This window comes from Galeopterus variegatus, unplaced genomic scaffold, assembly GCF_000696425.1.
Source record: "Galeopterus variegatus unplaced genomic scaffold, G_variegatus-3.0.2 Scaffold857, whole genome shotgun sequence".
NCBI classification, from domain to species: Eukaryota; Metazoa; Chordata; class Mammalia; order Dermoptera; family Cynocephalidae; genus Galeopterus; species Galeopterus variegatus.
The window spans coordinates 93,470-111,695 of record NW_007726968.1 but is presented as its reverse complement, the minus strand read 5'-3'; the positions used below and the strand labels follow the sequence as shown (position 1 = coordinate 111,695).

Genomic DNA, 18,226 nt, shown 5'->3' with positions numbered 1-18,226 from the left:
GACCGGTAAGGGGATTGCAACCATTGGCTTGGTGTCGCCCGCACCGCGCTCAGCCAGTGAGCGCACAGGCCATCCCTACATAGGATCCGAACCCACAGCGGGAGCGCCACCGCACTCCCAGCGCCGCACTCTCCCGAGTGAGCCACGGGGTCGGCCCCCAGATGAACGATTTCCGCTCTCCTCTGTGTGTGTGGTTCTATGGCTGTTTATCCCGATTGTTTTAGCTTCTTCCAATGAAGGAATGAACCTAACAAGGCATTATTACACCATTCTTTGGGACTGAAACGTTGTGTCAGAGCTGGTCCCAGGCCTGGGTGAAGTGAGACCAGTGGAAGAATCTTCCCCTTTGCTCATCCAACACAGCTGCTATGCCTGAGCGGCAGCAGGTTCCAAACTGATGTGGAATCCAAGAATCTAAGTAGTAATGTTTATTCCTTTTAAGGTGTAGGGACTACATAAAGATTATACTTTGTTATCATATTTAAGACTTACTAAAATGAACACTGACTGGTGTCTGGCTCTAGATGTGTGACCTCCACAGAGACTTAAGTTGGCAGGGTAAGGGTTGGAATAGTGGGCTGTTTGAAATGTTTTTTAAATGTATTCATGAATATTTTCCACACCCCTGATTAGAAATGTTTCAATTGGAACATAAAATCTAGCTGTGTCCTAATGTGTTTAGAAGTCAAATCTTGCGCTTAGTCTTAACAGATCTGTGAGCACATAGCAGAGGCCACATCTCATGTATAACTAGAGACAACACTGGTAAATTCTAGGAGTCCGAGGTCCATATATAGTTGTCCTGAATGTATTGACTGTTTTCTGCTTTAGAATGAGACAAAATGTTACAAGAAGAGAAAAATCCCTGAAGAATAGTCATAAAAATTTTAACAGAATTGTTTATGGATGTTGGATGAAGGGTGGTTTTTAACTTCTTTTAAGGACTTTNGGTCCATATATAGTTGTCCTGAATGTATTGACTGTTTTCTGCTTTAGAATGAGACAAAATGTTACAAGAAGAGAAAAATCCCTGAAGAATAGTCATAAAAATTTTAACAGAATTGTTTATGGATGTTGGATGAAGGGTGGTTTTTAACTTCTTTTAAGGACTTTTTTGTGTTTACTAACATTGTACAAGGAAAGTAATGTGTGTTATCACCCTTGTAACAAGAATAAATTGTAATTTTGGGAAAAAACTTTATCAAGACAAAGAGAAAAACCAAACTATTCACATAAATCTTAGGAGCAGTGATTAAATATGAAGGCTGACAATATCCCCCCACCCCACACCCCTAGTGCAGCCTTTCATATCGTACCACTATTGACCACCTTTAAAACGTGGTTTTGCTTTAGGCATTTTATTTTTATTAGAACTAAAATGGGAAAAAAAGAATGTTGCATTATCTCTTAAATACGTAGAGCATGCCTGCCGGCATATGTACTTGGAAAGGGTTTCAGATGATTTTGATAAATACATACACATGCCTTCAAGAGATGTTTTCTTCACTCTGATTAAAATTCAGTGTCCTCCGAGAGATTAGTAGGTCCATGACTTATTTTTTTTGGTAGGGAAGTAGTTATTCAGGCTTATACGAATGACTAGGGGTCATAGCTTGTTTTCCAACAGAAAAATACCATTAACCTTGAAAATTTCATGAGATGAGTCCATTTTAAATGTGTTTACTTATTTTCAGTTTAAAGTTTCACAGGTGACACTTATCAGGGATCACATTAGCCTGGACAGGGAGTCCACTCCTGGGGGATCCCCAGGGCTTTGGGACTGCAGATGGGATGGCAGGCTTCCTGTGTTCTGATCTTCTGTGCTGCTTGCTATTAGGATCAAGTGATTGCTAAGTGGGGCTTGAGGCCCAAAAAGAAGGGTGAAAAAGAGAGAAGGAAAAGAACTTCAAAAGATGTTGTAACCAGGGCCGGCCTGGTGGCGCACTGCTACAGTGCCCTGCTTGGGAGCGCGGTGGCGCTCCCGCTGAGGGTTCGGATCCCACATACAGACCGGTTCCCGCTCACTGGCTGAGCGAGGTGCGGGTGCGACACCGAGGGTTGCGATCCCGTTGCCGGTCCCGGTCCGGGCGCGACACTGAGGGTTGCGATCCGTTGCCGGACACGAAAAAGAGACAAAAAAGGAAAAAAAAAAGATGTTGTAACCAGAATTGGAGGAGGAAATGGAAGAGAATAAACAAAGGTATATCATGTATGGAGTCTGCCTTCTAGTTGTCATAGAGTATTTTGTTAATGTTAGTCTAGCCTTTATTGCTGAGATGTAAACTTTTTGTTTGCATGTGAGCAAAGGGTACATCAAAAAAAAATTCTAGCTGGTACTGGCTCAGTGAAGAGTCTTTGTAGATACTGGGTTATGAAAGTCAAAGTTACAGCTGTGTTTGGGNTTTGAAATGTTTTTTAAATGTATTCATGAATATTTTCCACACCCTTGATTAGAAATGTTTCAATTGGAACATAAAATTTAGCTGTGTCCTAATGTGTTTAGAAGTCAAATCTTACGCTTAGTCTTAACAGATCTGTGAGCACATAGCAGAGGCCACATCTCATGTATAACTAGAGACAACACTGGTAAATTCTAGGAGTCCGAGGTCCATATATAGTTGTCCTGAATGTATTGACTGTTTTCTGCTTTAGAATGAGACAAAATGTTACAAGAAGAGAAAAATCCCTGAAGAATAGTCATAAAAATTTTAACAGAATTGTTTATGGATGTTGGATGAAGGGTGGTTTTTAACTTCTTTTAAGGACTTTCTTGTGTTTACTAACATTGTACAAGGAAAGTAATGTGTGTTATCATCCTTGTAACAAGAATAAATTGTAATTTTGGGAAAAAACTTTATCAAGACAAAGAGAAAAACCAAACTATTCACATAAATCTTAGGAGCAGTGATTAAATATGAAGGCTGACAATATCCCCCCACCCCACACCCCTAGTGCAGCCTTTCATATCGTACCACTATTGACCACCTTTAAAACGTGGTTTTGCTTTAGGCATTTTATTTTTATTAGAACTAAAATGGAAAAAAAAAAGAATGTTAAGAACTAAAATGGGAAAAAAAGAATGTTGCATTATCTCTTAAATACGTAGAGCATGCCTGCCGGCATATGTACTTGGAAAGGGTTTCAGATGATTTTGATAAATACATACACATGCCTTCAAGAGATGTTTTCTTCACTCTGATTAAAATTCAGTGTCCTCCGAGAGATTAGTAGGTCCATGACTTATTTTTTTGGTAGAGAAGTAGTTATTCAGGCTTATACGAATGACTAGGGGTCATAGCTTGTTTTCCAACAGAAAAATACCATTAACCTAGAAAATTTCATGAGATGAGTCCATTTTAAATGTGTTTACTTATTTTCAGTTTAAAGTTTCACAGGTGACACTTATCAGGGATCACATTAGCCTGGACAGGGAGTCCACTCCTGGGGGATCCCCAGGGCTTTGGGACTGCAGATGGGATGGCAGGCTTCCAGTGTTCTGATCTTCTGTGCTGCTTGCTATTAGGATCAAGTGATTGCTAAGTGGGGCTTGAGGCCCAAAAAGAAGGGTGAAAAAGAGAGAAAGAAAAGAACCTCAAAAGATGTTGTAACCAGAATTGGAGGAGGAAATGGAAGAGAATAAACAAAGGTATATCATGTATGTAGTCTGCCTTCTAGTTGTCATAGAGTATTTTGTTAATGTTAGTCTAGCCTTTATCGCTGAGATGTAAACTTTTTGTTTGCATGTGAGCAAAGGGTACATCAAAAAAAAATTCTAGCTGGTACTGGCTTTTTAAAGAGTCTTTGTAGATACTGGGTTATGAAAGTCAAAGTTACAGCTGTGTTTGGGAAAGTGTTTTCTTCTGACTTTGGAATCTCTGTGCTGCGTTTCCCAAATGTTTGCAGGTGCAAATTGATAAAACTGCACCTGGAGTGTTTTTAAAGGTTTACAAACCAGAAAACAGCATTTTATAATTGGGAATATATGTTCACACCATGGACATGAGTGATGCAGCTTTGGCTTAATCAGGAGAGGTTCACTTTATGTAGATCAGGAAAAAGTCATTTTGTGAACATTTGAAAATTACTTTAATACCATTTGGTTCCCAGCATGTTATCAGAGTTATTATTACTGCAATTTCCTCTGTTTTTAAACCCTGGAAGAAACAGGGCACTGATGTTGCAGCCATAGTTAATGCCACCAAAATACCTGTGGTTTGGAGTAGGTAGTTCTGGGAGTATGTTCCACATTATGAAGTCTGATTGATAAATGCTGTCATTTACTGAAGTCTTTAAGGCAAAAACCGGTCAGTTATGTATCATTCTATTTAGTGTGCAGAGTGCAACAGAAATCATTACGGTATACCCTAATGGGTTTTCAGAAAAAAGTCTGAAACTGTCTCCTGAAATTAAACGCCCAAATTTAGAAAAGCGGTGAACTAATGGGTACAAAACGGTGCTATTTCATCTACCTAAATGAATCATTGTGTAGTATGTGCGCCTATTGAAACAACACACTGTACCCCACAAATATGTACAAGTAAATGTTAAAATATTTTGAATAAGAAAACATTTAGAAAGAAAAACAGGAACTCTATCAATTTGATATATTCCAAAAAGTACCCTTTTTTTCTTTTACTTTTTTAGTTGTAATCAGAACTCAAAGTTGTTTTTCGAAAAGCTCATGCTAAGTCTGGGCCACGGTCAGGGCCTGAGCCTGTGGGATGAATGACCACTGGAAAGGGAATGTGTCCTTTTTCCTTCTTCCCTCCCTTTTTTCCTTGGCTGCCCTTCTCCCATCTCCTGTGACACAGCAGAGGATAGCAGCAGGACTCCAAACAGGACCCTTAACATTGCTCCAGTGTGTCAGCCTCACGGACCTGTGCCTGGAAGATCGTGCCAGATAATACATATGTCAGCACCTTGAGGAATTTCAACTGGTGAGCAAAATCTCCCCAGAAGAGGAGGTACACAAGGATACTTTGTTGGAGAGAAAGGGTCAGAGCCAGCCAGATGAGAAATACAGTTGGTTGAAGTCCTGGTTTGGGAGTAAGGCCTGAGTCTACCACTAACTAGTGGTGTGAACATGAGCAAATCTTTAACCACATGGGCCTCAGTTTGCTCAACTGTGAAATGAAGGGGTTGGCCTAACCAGGATACTTTCCAGCTCTGAGGTTCTCAGTTTCAATGGACCAGAGCAAACATGAAGCCATAGAATATTCCCAGCCTCAAGCATGAACCCAACTGGTACTTCACTGGAAGTCTCTATTACAAATTCTATTTAAATTTTCTAGAAAAGACCCATATTTGGTCATGCGGTAGTACTGATTCAAGGTCATACAGCTGGAAAAAGTTTTTAGTGCTCTGTGTGAGTTGTTCACGTGGTATCTAAACCAGATCTGAAGTTAAGTCACAGATGGAAGTTCAGGAGACCTTGCAGCCAACTCAGTCCCTCTTTTCTATGTTAAAAGTTTACTCAGGAGAGTATGCATTGATTCCCAGCTATCTTCTTTCTGGGTTTAGCTCTGCCTGCTTATGGATACACATAGTTGTGTGAGATGAGACATCACCAGAGAGGACATAGTATGAGGGAGGCTTCACGTGATTGGGTGATATGAGAGACAGTGGGGCACAGTGACCAAGACATGCACGACATAGTTGTGTGAGATGAGACATCACCAGAGAGGACATAGTATGAGGGAGGCTTCACGTGACTGGGTGATATGAGAGACAGTGGGGCACAGTGACCAAGACATGCACGCTGGAATCAAGAAATCTGGCTCAAATCTTTCTAAGTTAAAGCACTTGGCATAATGTTGGGCATACGAGGGTACTTCATATAGTTCATGGAAAGATTTGTATTATCTCTCAATTCTGTTTTTCCATGAACTTTTTAAGTACCCTCATATTGCAAGTACCCAATAGTTGCAACTGTAATTATTTGAGATGACAGGAGTATACAAACATATTAATGATCTTCCCAGCACAAGAAAAACCAACAAACATTCTGTAGCAACAACTTTTGATAAAAGAATTATCTCATCTCCCTTAATTTTCTTTACCCATAATGTTTATTAATTCAGTTGAATCAAATGCTGCAGGTTTGAGTTGGGTTCTAAAGCAAAAATTTCAGAGACCATTCTTATCTCCTGTTATCTGGAAAGTATTTCTGTCAGAAGTATCACTGTCATTGCCACACGTGAGCCCAGGTAGCAGAGCATGAAAGACTTGGGGATGGCTAGATACATATGGCTGAGTCACATGGGCATAAACATGCAATTTATTGTGTGTGAGGAATCTGTGGCTCGAAACAGTGGTGCCAGACTCGTGTTTGTGCTGACACTCTGAGGAGACCTGAGTAAGTAAGCACTTCCTTACCCAACACACCTATGCGTGGAGTTTTGTTTTCTGTCATAGTATTGTCTCGTTCGAGTTTTTCTTATGTTGTAAATACACAAGTGCAGTGAAGAAGTTTCTACCCTGAAAAAAAAAAAGTTTTGAATACACTAGATCTCTTGATTCTCAATATTGCTTAAGATGAGTTCATCTATACTAGAACAAAGGCAGTGTGAAGTATGAGGCTGGGAAAGTTAGAGTGGAAAGGTCTTGGAAAGAGACACGGGTGATAAGAATTTGCAGCCATGCAGTGGTTCTGGAACTGAAAAAGCAATGTTATATTTAGAGATGACACACATCTTGGCAATGTAGAGCAAGATAAATTAAATTTTAACTTTGCCAAAAAACAGGTCAAAATTTTAAAGTAAATACTTTTACTATTTCCTCTTTTGCTTGATCTAAAAAGAATATCCTTTTAAATCATTCCTGGCATTTCAGAGAGAACCATAAAAGCATAGCTTTGCAGCTTGAAGAAAAATGACTTTGGAACTGAAGATAGTGCATTGGAAGACAAGGTGAATGCATATGAAAGGTAGTACATTCTTGAAACATCTAGGAGGGCACAGCACAATGACAGTGAGTTTATGTACATATATTCCCCAGTTTTACTCTTTCTAAACAGATACAGGACAATACTAGCTGATGATTTTTTTCCCCTAGGAATTAATTTTTGTTTCATAAACTATAATATTTTGGTAGTGTGGCAGTAGGGACTTTGGAATCAGAGTTAAGAGCTCAAATGTTCAGGCAAGAAGCAGAATATGCCCAGGGTCCCAGGCAGAAGCTGAGGGCTGCCCCCTCCACCTGGAAGCAGGCAGGAAATAGAGCACACCCGGGGTCCTAGGCAGGAGCCAGGGGTAGCATCCCCTGCCTGGAAGCAGGCTAGAACTACAAAACCACCACTTCCATGTGGGTGGCCCGCCATAGCCACCGCCACAGCCACGGTTGCTGCAAAAGTGGCTCAGTGCCACAGCGGTAGCCACAGCCATCATACAGGTAGCCCACCAGACACTTGACTGCATTGGCATAAGAGTCACCAGTGGAGACCAGAAAAAGAAGGGATGTCTCTCTCTTCAAAACCCACTCCAGAGTAATAGAAGAAACAACTGCTCTACCAGATGACAAGACATCAACATAGAGATACTTGGAATACAAACATCCGAGAAAATATGACACCACTGAAAGAATGCAGCAAATCTCAAATTCCAGACCCTATAGAGCAGGGAACCCTTGAAATGACTTAAAAGGAATTCTGAGCAACAATCTTAAGGAAACTCACTGAGATACAAGAAGACTCAGTTAGATGACATAATGAAATGAGAAAAAAAAAAATCAGGATATGAAGGATGAAGTTTACAAAAGAGGTTAATACCTTAAAAAAGAATATAGCAGAACTCATGGTACTGAAAGAGTCACTCAACGAAATATAAAAAGCAACCAAGAGCTTAAGCAGCAGGCCAGAACAAGCAGAAGAAAGAATTTCTGATCTTGAACATAGTGTTTTCAAAATAACCCAGGCAGACAAAAAAAAAATTAAAACATGAAGAAAATCTAAGAGAGCTAGCAGACAACCTGAAGTGCACAAATATTCAATTCATGGGTGATCCAGAAGGAGGAGAAAGGAAAAGGCATGGAAAACCTATTCAATGAAATAATAATGGAAAACTTCCCACATATGGGGAGAGATGTAAACCTTCAGATATAGGAGGCTAAACAATCCCCAAACAGATTCAGCCCAAAAAGGTCCTCTCCAAGACACATTACAGTCAAGCGGGCAAAGCTCAAAGATGAAGAGAGAATCTTAAACAAGAAAAATTGTCAAGTCACCTATAAGGGAGCCCGTCAGCCTAATAGTAGACTTCTCAACAGAAACTCCATAGGCTAGGAGAAAATGGAATGATATTATTCAAACTACTAAAAGAAAAAAACTGCCAGCCAAGAACACTCTACCAGCAAGGCTATCCTTCAGAAATGAGGGGGAAAAAGTGTAATTTTCAGACAAAAAAACACTGTGGGAGTTCACCACCACATGACCAGCCCTGTAAGAAATCCTCAAGGAAGTTCCTTCATCTGTAACCCCAAAATGATAATCACTCATCTCACGAGCTGTAGTTCTATTCAAACTTTTTTTTTTCATAGCTCAGTCTTGGTAGGTGGTATGTTTCTAGGAACTTATTCATTTCATTTAGATAATCTAATTTGTTGATCAACAATTATTCAAAATATCCTCTTATAACCCTTTTGTTTTCTGTAAATTTTGTTGTAATGATCCCTCTTTTGTTTCTGATTTTAGTTATTTGAATCTTCTCTCTTTTTTCTCAGTCCATCGAGGTAAAGGTTTGTCAATTTTGTGGATCTCATCAAATTACCAACTTTTGGTTTCATTGATTGTTCTCTTTTTTTTCCTATTTTCTACTTCTTTCATCTATTTTCTAATTTTTATTATTTACTTCCTTAACTATATCTAGGCTTGGTTTGCTCTTTGTTTTCTAGTTTCTTAAGGTGCAAAAGTGATTGTTGACTTAAAAATCTCTCTTTTTAATTAATGTATGCATTTATGTTAAATAAATTTCCCTTTTAGCAAAAAATAAAATTAAATTAAAATTAAAAAAGAAAGTTCAAATGCCACCTCTACCATTTTTAAACTGTGGAGGCTTGGGCTGATTATTTAAATTTTGAGCTTTTCTCATTTGTAAAGTGCAGGGAACAATAATTATCTCAAAGGTTTTGAATATAAAAATGCTTCTGAGAAAGCCTGCTACCTAGTAGGTGTTTATTAAATGTTAAATTTAATAAATGAAATAGGAAGTAATTTAAACCTAAAATTTCAGTGGTAATGTGCAGAAATAAATACACAAAACAAGAATCTCTGATTCTGGGTTACCTGGGAATTTTTTAAGGTGCTCTGTTTGTTACTTCCCATTAGCCCATTGCTCGATGTCCTTTCCTAGAATACTTTAGAATGACTTTGCTCAGAGCATTGAACTTAGGGAATATTTAAGAACTCAAGAAATTAGTGCCCTATCAAAACAGTGGTTGAGCAGAGTAATAAATTCATTTTTTTTATTATTTACTGTATGTGATCATATTACAAATACAAGTAGCTGCCATTTGTTACTGTTTGCCAAGTCCTGTACTGAACACTTTATAAACATCTTATGTGATTCTTATAATAACTTAAGATGTAGGTGTTATGGCCCTCATTATACACATGAGAAAATGAGATACACTGTTTTAAGAAGAACATCTAAGCTTCTGTAACTGGTAAAACTTAAAAGCCAGCGTAGTGCTGTCTCAAGTTAGTGTCTGTGATTTGGTACCTGCACTATTCTGGATGATAGTTTATCTTTGAAATGCTAATACAACATAGAGCTTATCGAAGGAGTGGTTGGTATTTAGAATCTTTGAAATATTTTATGCCTAGTTAGGAGTTGGAAAAGTCCAAGGAATTGATTGTATATGTCCACTGCCAATTTTTCTGAAGTAATTTGTCTGGGTGTTTTGATTTTGACTTTATTCCATCCAAGGCAAGTGTAGAATACTGTGGAATGACTCTCTCAATCAGTGTTTCTTAGCCTTGGCTACACAAAAGAATTACCTGGGGAGCTTTAAAATGTAAACCAAAGAAAACAATAAAAAAACCCTCAACCCAGTCCCTATTCCCAGATATTCTGATACAAACTAAATAGTGCCTAAGTATCCTGTAGATTTAGGCCCAGTCCTGCATTCTGGACTGAGGTGCTGGGAAGGACTCAGATCAGTCCCCTGGGAGCATCAGTGTCACTCTCTCGAGTCTCATTTTGCTTGGTATTCTGGCTCTGCAGACTGGGGCTGCCTCACTCCCCCACCCCCTTCCCCTGTACCCCCACCGCAAAGTGAAGGAGGAGGTGAAGCAGTTGTCAACATTTGTACCATTCCAGGAATGCTGTCATCTATCCGGTGCTAGTTCTTGGGATATTACTTCTCTGTTGCTTCTTTATGCTTTGGATGTACTGGCTCTGTGTATTGTTTCATTTCCTATTCTGGTAATATCCCAAAGGCATTTGTCATATTTGTAAAAATCAAACATAGGTCAATCAAGGAGCTATTCCAAATGCTGGCCACAGGTGCCATTTTCTTTCAATGAAATTACGTTTCCCATCTTTTCTTCTCTCCTTCACTATTTTCATCAACCCAACTGGTCTCTCGTTCCTACCACTCTACAACTTTCTTTAATTTGAACAAGGTCAGATGGCAATAAATCCAGCTGTGGGCAATAGTCTAGGCAGCAGAGGATTTTTAAGGCTGGTAAGCAGTTTGCTATTTGCCAGAGTGCCCTATTGAAATGCAGATTCTGTGGAAATGTGGTGTTACCAGGTTACCAGTTGGAGCAATAAATTAAATTTTCACCAGCAAATATTTGTCCACCGTAATTTAAATCATTTTTCTATTCCATTTACACATGAGGGGGCAGTATGGTACTATAAAGCAAATGTTCTGTTAAAATTGCTTATTTTTATTGGTATATAGTAGTTTTTAGGTGAGACCTTTTAGCTCTGCAATTAGAACTCCAACATCATTGTTATTAAATGTGATACACATATGTGACACTCTCACAGGTATCACAGGTCATGTGCCTGGTTTTATTTAAGTGTAGAAATAATTTTTTTTTATAACTGTAGGATATTCATGCAGTTCCTTTTATTGTTTTACATTTATATCTTGTTTAAAGCTAGTTGGCTTTCTTCCTATTTTCTCTTTCTACCTGAGGAATGTCAGTCCTTTGGAAATGCAGTGTCTGTTAGGTTGATGTCTCTAATAAATTTTATTTGATGACTTCATTGAAGGCCGAAGGGTCGCCAGTGCTGTTGGAAGGAAGCCTCTGAAGTCAGGTCTTGGCAGCTGTGGGAGGTCTATTATAAATTACACTATATGTTATCCTTCCCTTTGTGGCACAGATTGCTTTTTCTCAAAAGGAAAAAATTGCTAAGCAAGAGGAAGCACATTTTAATTCATGTTATTATTGTTGATATTTGAATGACACTGTAGATAGATCAAGGTGCTAATATTCTGGGTTTCATAAATGAAAGGGAAAATTATTAAGAGAAGTTGGAGGGTATTAAATAAACTGATAAAATCTGCAAAACATCTTATGAAAAATGTAAATGGGAATCCAAAAAGGTAATTTCATAAGTACAAGCTATTTTTAAATGTAGAAAAAATATTTGCAGTTGTATGTTTCTGTTTATGTAGTTTGAAAAAAAATTGAGACTAGCATTTTGGCATAAATATAATCCTCTGAAATTTGTTGGGATACTTGTTTTTAACGTTTTATCCTGGCTACATTTTCTGTGGATGAAGAGCCGTGGTACTGTCTACATCCGGTAAAGATCATCACACTTGTTTAGTTTTAGAATGAATTACTTGAAATATAATGATCTGATGTTGCTTTTACTTAATTTTAATGTGAAATTTTATTTTGAAATCTTATGTTAAAAATAAATAAAAGGCTTACGACCTATTCCCCAAATGTGAAGGAATGTATTTTTGGCCCTAGCCTATCTTGAATGAACTCCAAATCAAATGTTGTTTGATGCTGGTTTACTGTAGCAATACACAGGTTTCTGGTTTCTGTTCAGGGTAAAAAACTAATGTCCTTTATGCCTCAATGGCAGATTTTTCGAACTCCGCCTGATACCACATTCTTTGAGCCCAGCTGCCTGTCAGCATCGCCCCCAAATGCTCCACCAAGGCAATCGAAGAGACAAGGCCAGAGGACAAAGAGGCCCGTGGCGGTATATAATCTTTGTCTCGAGCTGGAAGACGGTAAGATGTTGCTTATGTTTCTCTGCTTGACAGCCTGTTGTTGAGAGTATGGCATATCGTATGTCCTCAGGGTGGGCCACGGTTTTCTATCCTCTGTGTTTTCATTTCTTTTTCTCTTGATTATAATTTTTAAGATTAACAGGGAGGGAGAAGCTTTCTTGTCAGGAGGAAAATGCAAGTTTTGGTTTTGTGTTTGTCTTTTTTATGCATGGTTCTTTTTTTATTTTTAAAAGACAGCTTAAATTTCTTTTTTGGGAGACTTGTGTGACCTCCTGTGAGGTTATGTAACCCTGAGACACATGGAAAGGGAACTGAAATTAAAGCAGAAATCTAGGGAGAGGAATTGATAGTCTAATGTTAAATGCATCTAGATTAAAGGCACAGTTCGCCACTGCACTAGGGTTTTTGGCTTCTGCACCTTCCCTGATTCTCTAACCTTTTCATCAGGCAGGGGTGACACATTGACCTGCTCACCAGGACTGGGCTGAGTGAACTGGGCTGCAGTGGGACTCTGGCAAATTCAAGTTCTCACGTCCTATCCAAGCAACCATGTTCCAGCTAACAGTTGCCATGTGTCCACATTGCCAGGTTGCCCAGTTTTTAAAGAGAGCCTGCAAACCCGAACTTTCAAAGCTGATCCATATAAAACAAGAGTGTGAAGCATGCAGAGGCCACTAATTGCTGATTTGGAAGCAGATGGTTATTGTTGTGGTGAATAAGAAGAGCCTGGTCTCACAACCTGCATTTTCAGCATGCATGTCTAAAACTGTGACTGTTGTCATTGGGCTTCCCTGCCCATAGAGACGATTTCTCAAATTTGAAATTAGTTTTTATTTTTCTTCCTCCTTTTAAAAAAAAAATATCTTTCATTTATTATCCTTTTGAGTTACTGAGGTTATGTTGGTTTGGAAGTGTGAGATAATCATGAAAGGAAAGAAGGGGATAAGGATGCTTATGGCAATACGTTCGTCATAAGCAGCTGTACATTCCAGTGGCCAGGTAGTTGATGTACAAAGATCCATACAGGGAGGTGACAACTGTCTTCAACTCATCCAACTCAGAGGTATCTGCAGGAAGACTCAGAGTGCCTCCTGCAATAACACTGGAGGGCAGAAACATTCTAGTATTCCTTTAAATTGCTTAAGACATATGTATATATGATATAAGTATTAGTTTTGCAATCAAGTCCTTATTTTGCAGAGGAAAGACATGAATCATTAAAATCAACTTACAATTTCAGAACTTGCGTTTAGACAGTAGTTTCAACTTCTGATCCCAGTTAACTTTTATTCTCTCTTTTTCTCACTTTCACTCTTAACAGAGTTGCTAATAAGGAGTAAAACTGACTGGTTTGAATTGCACCTTCTCTTTACATCTCACTTGTCCTCTGATAGAAGTGTTAATAAATCGTGAAATAAGCAAATGTTGGAAAGTAGGAGGGGAGAAAGAAATCAAGAAGACATAGAATAATACTTAAATTGGCTCATCGTCCATTAAGAAAAATGGAATTGACTATATTTCACACAGGGGATGACAAAAAAGGGACATTTTGCCTTAGAATCACATCCACTTTTCCTAGGAATGGAATCATAATATCCAATTAAATTTACATAATGAACGAATCTTTTGATTGTTGGCTTGCTAAATGATTATTAATGGGTAAGAAGCTTCCATAGTGGTATTCAGCATATCTTCTATGGGAAAACTCAAGATTGTATGCAATCATAGCTTTCCTAACTTTTAGGTGATACGATAATTCTTAAAGATTTTTTGAATTTAAGGGAAAGAAGAGTCTCAAATACTGCTTTATTCTGTTTTTATGTTCATTATGTATTATGTTTTATCCTACATTTTGTATTTTATGAAGTATTTTATAACTTTACATTAATCCTTCTTAAATGTAGCCTTGGTTTTTTTGAAAGTTGTCAGAACCAAGAAAGCTCATGAGTTTGGTCATGGAGTGATTTTATTTTAACTTAGAGTTCATAAGATAAGATAAAGGAATTAAAAGCTATTATACCTACCCCACACTCCACCAGTTACTTGTAGCTAAACATTGTGAAATTCAAGTTGTGTGAAAAAGTTGCTTCAGTGAGAGCAAAGAAGGATTTGTATTTTATCATAGGTTTTCATATTTTGTGTATTCTAAGGAATTGGGAAATAAGACGGGTGGTGAATATGCTTTTTGAAAGGAAGCATATAGGGAAAGGATACTAAAAAGCTATTCATATTATTGAACGTCACTTAGCATATTGAAAACTCTACCCCCTCAAAAAAGATATATTCTTGTTGCTAGGATTTAATTTTTTTTTTCTTAGTAGCCTGAATCATCTAATTGTCCACACTATTTGAAGGTTTCAAAAAGTTTTATCTTTTTTTTTTTTGACCGGTAAGGGGGTCACAACCCTTGGTATGGGGTGGTCCACACTACGCTCAGCCAGCAAGCGCACCGGCCATCCCTATACAGGATCTGAGCCCATGGCCTCGGTGCTACCAGCGCCGTACTCTCCCGAGTGAGCCACAGGGCTGGCCCAAAAAGTTTTATCTTTTTTTAGGTATTTTTTTGTTGTTGTTGATAGTAGTAAAGTCACTTCCCATGTTTACCTAGTTTGGTTAAAATATGCATTATGGGGCCGGCCCGGTGGCGCACTGGATAAGTGCGCCGCTTGGGAGGCGCGGCGGCGCTCCCGCCTGAGGGTTCGGATCCCACGTACAGACCGGTTCCCACTCACTGGCTGAGCGAGGCGTGGGAGCAGCACCGAGGGTTGCGATCCCGTTGCCGGTCCCCGGTCCGGTACGGGGGCAGCACTGAGGGTTGCGATCTGTTGCCGGACACGGAAAAAGATAAAAAAGACAAAAAAAAAAAAAAAAATGCATTATGGACTAATTTGGTTGATTATTTTTCCAAATTTTCTAGTTTGATAGAAAATTTAATTGCAAATATGTTGTCCCCCCACTTATACTATTTATACCATTGTAGTATAAGTTAAATTTGATTTAATAAAATCCAGGATAAATAGCTTTTGCTTAAAAGTTAGACTGTATGCCAAGATTAGAGGGACTGGATTGGATGGCTGGAGATTTTCTTCAGCCCTGTGATTTGGTCACAAATTTGGTATTTGAGTGAAGTGGTCTGTGGCATGTTATTTTTTTCTTCTGCACTGAGTAGAGTATGAGACTATGTGATGTACCAACAGCCAGTCTTGGAAAACACTCAGAACTGATTTCATTCAACATCAGGCAGATCAAAAAGTCATTAGGAGAGAGTCAGCACGCCTGTTAGCAGGGGCCACAGTAGGACAGGCAGGAAGTAGAGATCCCGCCAGCATGAGCCAGGAGAGAAATCCTCCGCTGTTAGACGTGACTTCTGTTATGTCTTATTCAGCCCACCCCCAGTTGAGAGACGACCAGTTTAACTAAAGAAACTTAGTGTCTTTACTCTGGTTATGTCTTATTCAGCCCACCCCCAGTTGAGAGACGACCAGTTTAACTAAAGAAACTTAGTTAAACAATGAAGACTTTCATTGGCATTGGCACATGTAGCTGCACTGTGTGTGCTCATTATTTTTCTTTGTCATATATGATATTAAACTTATTATTTGCAGAAGACTTAAAAATTCCAGTTATTGTTAAGGATCTTTATTGATGGTTAATATGAACTGAAATGGATATAGTATCTAGCTGGATTTCTTAAATTAGAACAGTTATTAAATCTTCACTGAGATTCTTTTATTATTTTGTAGAAGCCATATTGTTCACTTTTATATAGCATTTAATAATCTCAGGAACTTCAAAGCTGAGTAGATTTGGCTAAGTCGGTGGTGAAATAGCAAAATATGAGGTAGGCTGCTAAGTGCTAAAAAGATTAAGAATCAAAGGTTTGCTTTCATTTCATTCTCTAGTCATCCTTTTGTGTTTTCATTTCCTTACAACTACAAGTAAAGTAACTCTACAAAAGCTAAGCGTGTGTTGTATGTTTGTTTTCTCTTGTGCACCCCAAATATATATCCTCACTACGTCTTATATGAAGAGGGGCTGTTGTGTTTGTTGTAATTCCTCCCAATACAAGGGATGTTTATGAAGCTATATGAGAGGAAAGTGATCATTGTTTTTTTGTTTTTCATTCAAAGCAGATTTTAGGTGAAAGTTTGGGAAGTGGGGGCGAAGAGCATTACCACCTGAGTTTTGACTAAGTTTTCTCTTCTCTTATGCTAGCTTTAATTTTAAACAGGATTAGACATTTATGGGACTAGTTTTTACTTGTATCTTTTTGTGTAATTAGGTATTCTGTGCCTATCTTATTTTGTACACGATACAGCAGTTTACTTACTTAGTCAACTTTAAAAATATGATTTATAGCAAGTTGAAAACAAAGTTATCTTGCAAGCCAATTGGCAGGATTTAATATTATTTTAGTGTTGGTCTTACTTGGGTTTTGTTGGGTTGGCACTTTAACATTTGGATCGCAAATGTGTTAACTGCAGCACATTTTGTCGAGCATGTGTTATTGTAGTCCCACAACATGGTTGGTACCGTGATGACGATACAGAGCCTTATAAGCAAAGAGTGAAAATAGTACTGTTGAGAGGGAGATGGATAAACAACAAAGCATTATCATTTCCTTCTGTCCTAAGAAGGAACATATCCTAATGTGGATCAGTCTCCCAAATCAGAGTAGGACAAAATACTAGATGTCCTTTCAGCCTGAATAATATCAAATTAGAACTTGGAATAGTAACCAAATGTTTAAATGTCATATGTCAATGAGAGTGATACTGATGATATAAATTAGCCATCTGAGGTAGGCTGAAAGAATCTGTTTCAATTTTGAGACATGAGCAAGAGAAGAGAAAACTAGAAAGCAGGCCACTGTAAGATCTTTTTAAATGTAGATTTTTTAATCCTAAAATACGGAATGTTTTTAGCTATTTGGAGTTTTTCTGCCTCTATCATTTATTAGTGATTTTTATGGTAATGGATACTAAAATCTAAATTATGCCACATATCTATTGAAGAGCTTTTATAAGTTCTACATGATGCCACACACAATTTCTGCTTTCAAGGAGTTACTTTTCTGTCCTCATTCTGTTTGCCACTATACAGTAGAATATGAAACAACATGGCAGTTCAAGTGCCCAGCTGTGGGCTGTGAGAGCCCTGAGGAAGGGGACCTTAGGGTTCTGGATGTAGGAAAGGTTTTATGGTTTCCTCGAGCTGAGCCATTTTGGCAGTTGGGTGGGGAAGGGTTTCAGGTGAGGGGACTAGCATGAATGAAGGCATGGCAGCAGCAGAAAGACAAAGCAAGGGGTGAGGAGGAGGCCAGCCTGATGAGAAAGAGGGCAGGGTTGACACTGGAATTAGTGATAGGTGGGCCTGACCTGAGAAAGACAGCCTAAGGAATGAGTAAATGGTTAGAAGCCTGGGCTGAGGGGTTGTGTTGTGACTCATGGACAAATTGCTTACACACTCTAAATCTATTTTATTAACTACAAAATCAGGGTAGTAATAGTAGCTACCATTGAGGTTGGTGGAGAAGGTTAAGGTGGTTAATATGTTTCAGTACAATGTCTGGCACACAGTAAGTCCTCACATGCTAGCTGCTGCTACTCAATATTCTTCTTAAAGCCAGTAAAATGTACTTAATCCTTAAAATGATCAGAGGAACCATTGAATATTTTTCAGCAAGGAAGAAGAGTTGTACCATTTTGAAAGCAATATTGAAGGAAACTTAATTTGACTTAATCTGTCTATAGGAATAAGGAAGGCCAAGGTAAAAGGCTAGTTAAATAATTTAGGCTTAGGTTGATGTGGGCTTGAACTAGCACTGGGAAGGGAAAATAAAATGGATATCTGGGAGAGATGTCGAAGTAAATTATTGGAACTTCTTAATAGACTAGATGTGGGAGATGAAAGCAGATAATGAAAATGGATAATATCAGCTACATTTTAGGCTTATAAAATGATAGATTTAGGTAAATCTATCATTGTGTTTCTGTCCTTGTTTTTGCCATCAGTTTTTTTTTTTTTT

The 18,226-nt window shown here is 38.4% G+C and overlaps 1 protein-coding gene across 3 annotated transcripts in view; it reads left to right on the top strand.

The window, feature by feature from the left end:
* The window catches only part of LOC103590680 (rho GTPase-activating protein 10), a 209,160-nt gene that overhangs the window by 124,821 nt on the left and 66,113 nt on the right, over nucleotides 1-18,226 (top strand). For all 3 annotated transcript variants that reach the window (XR_550495.1, XR_550494.1, XM_008572972.1), the window contains exon 12: nucleotides 12,048-12,198. Coding sequence is in view for 1 of the 3 variants with exons in the window: in XM_008572972.1 (XP_008571194.1) it covers nucleotides 12,048-12,198 (151 nt within the window). In the remaining 2 variants the exon portion in view is untranslated. The remainder of the gene's footprint in view (nucleotides 1-12,047; nucleotides 12,199-18,226) is intronic.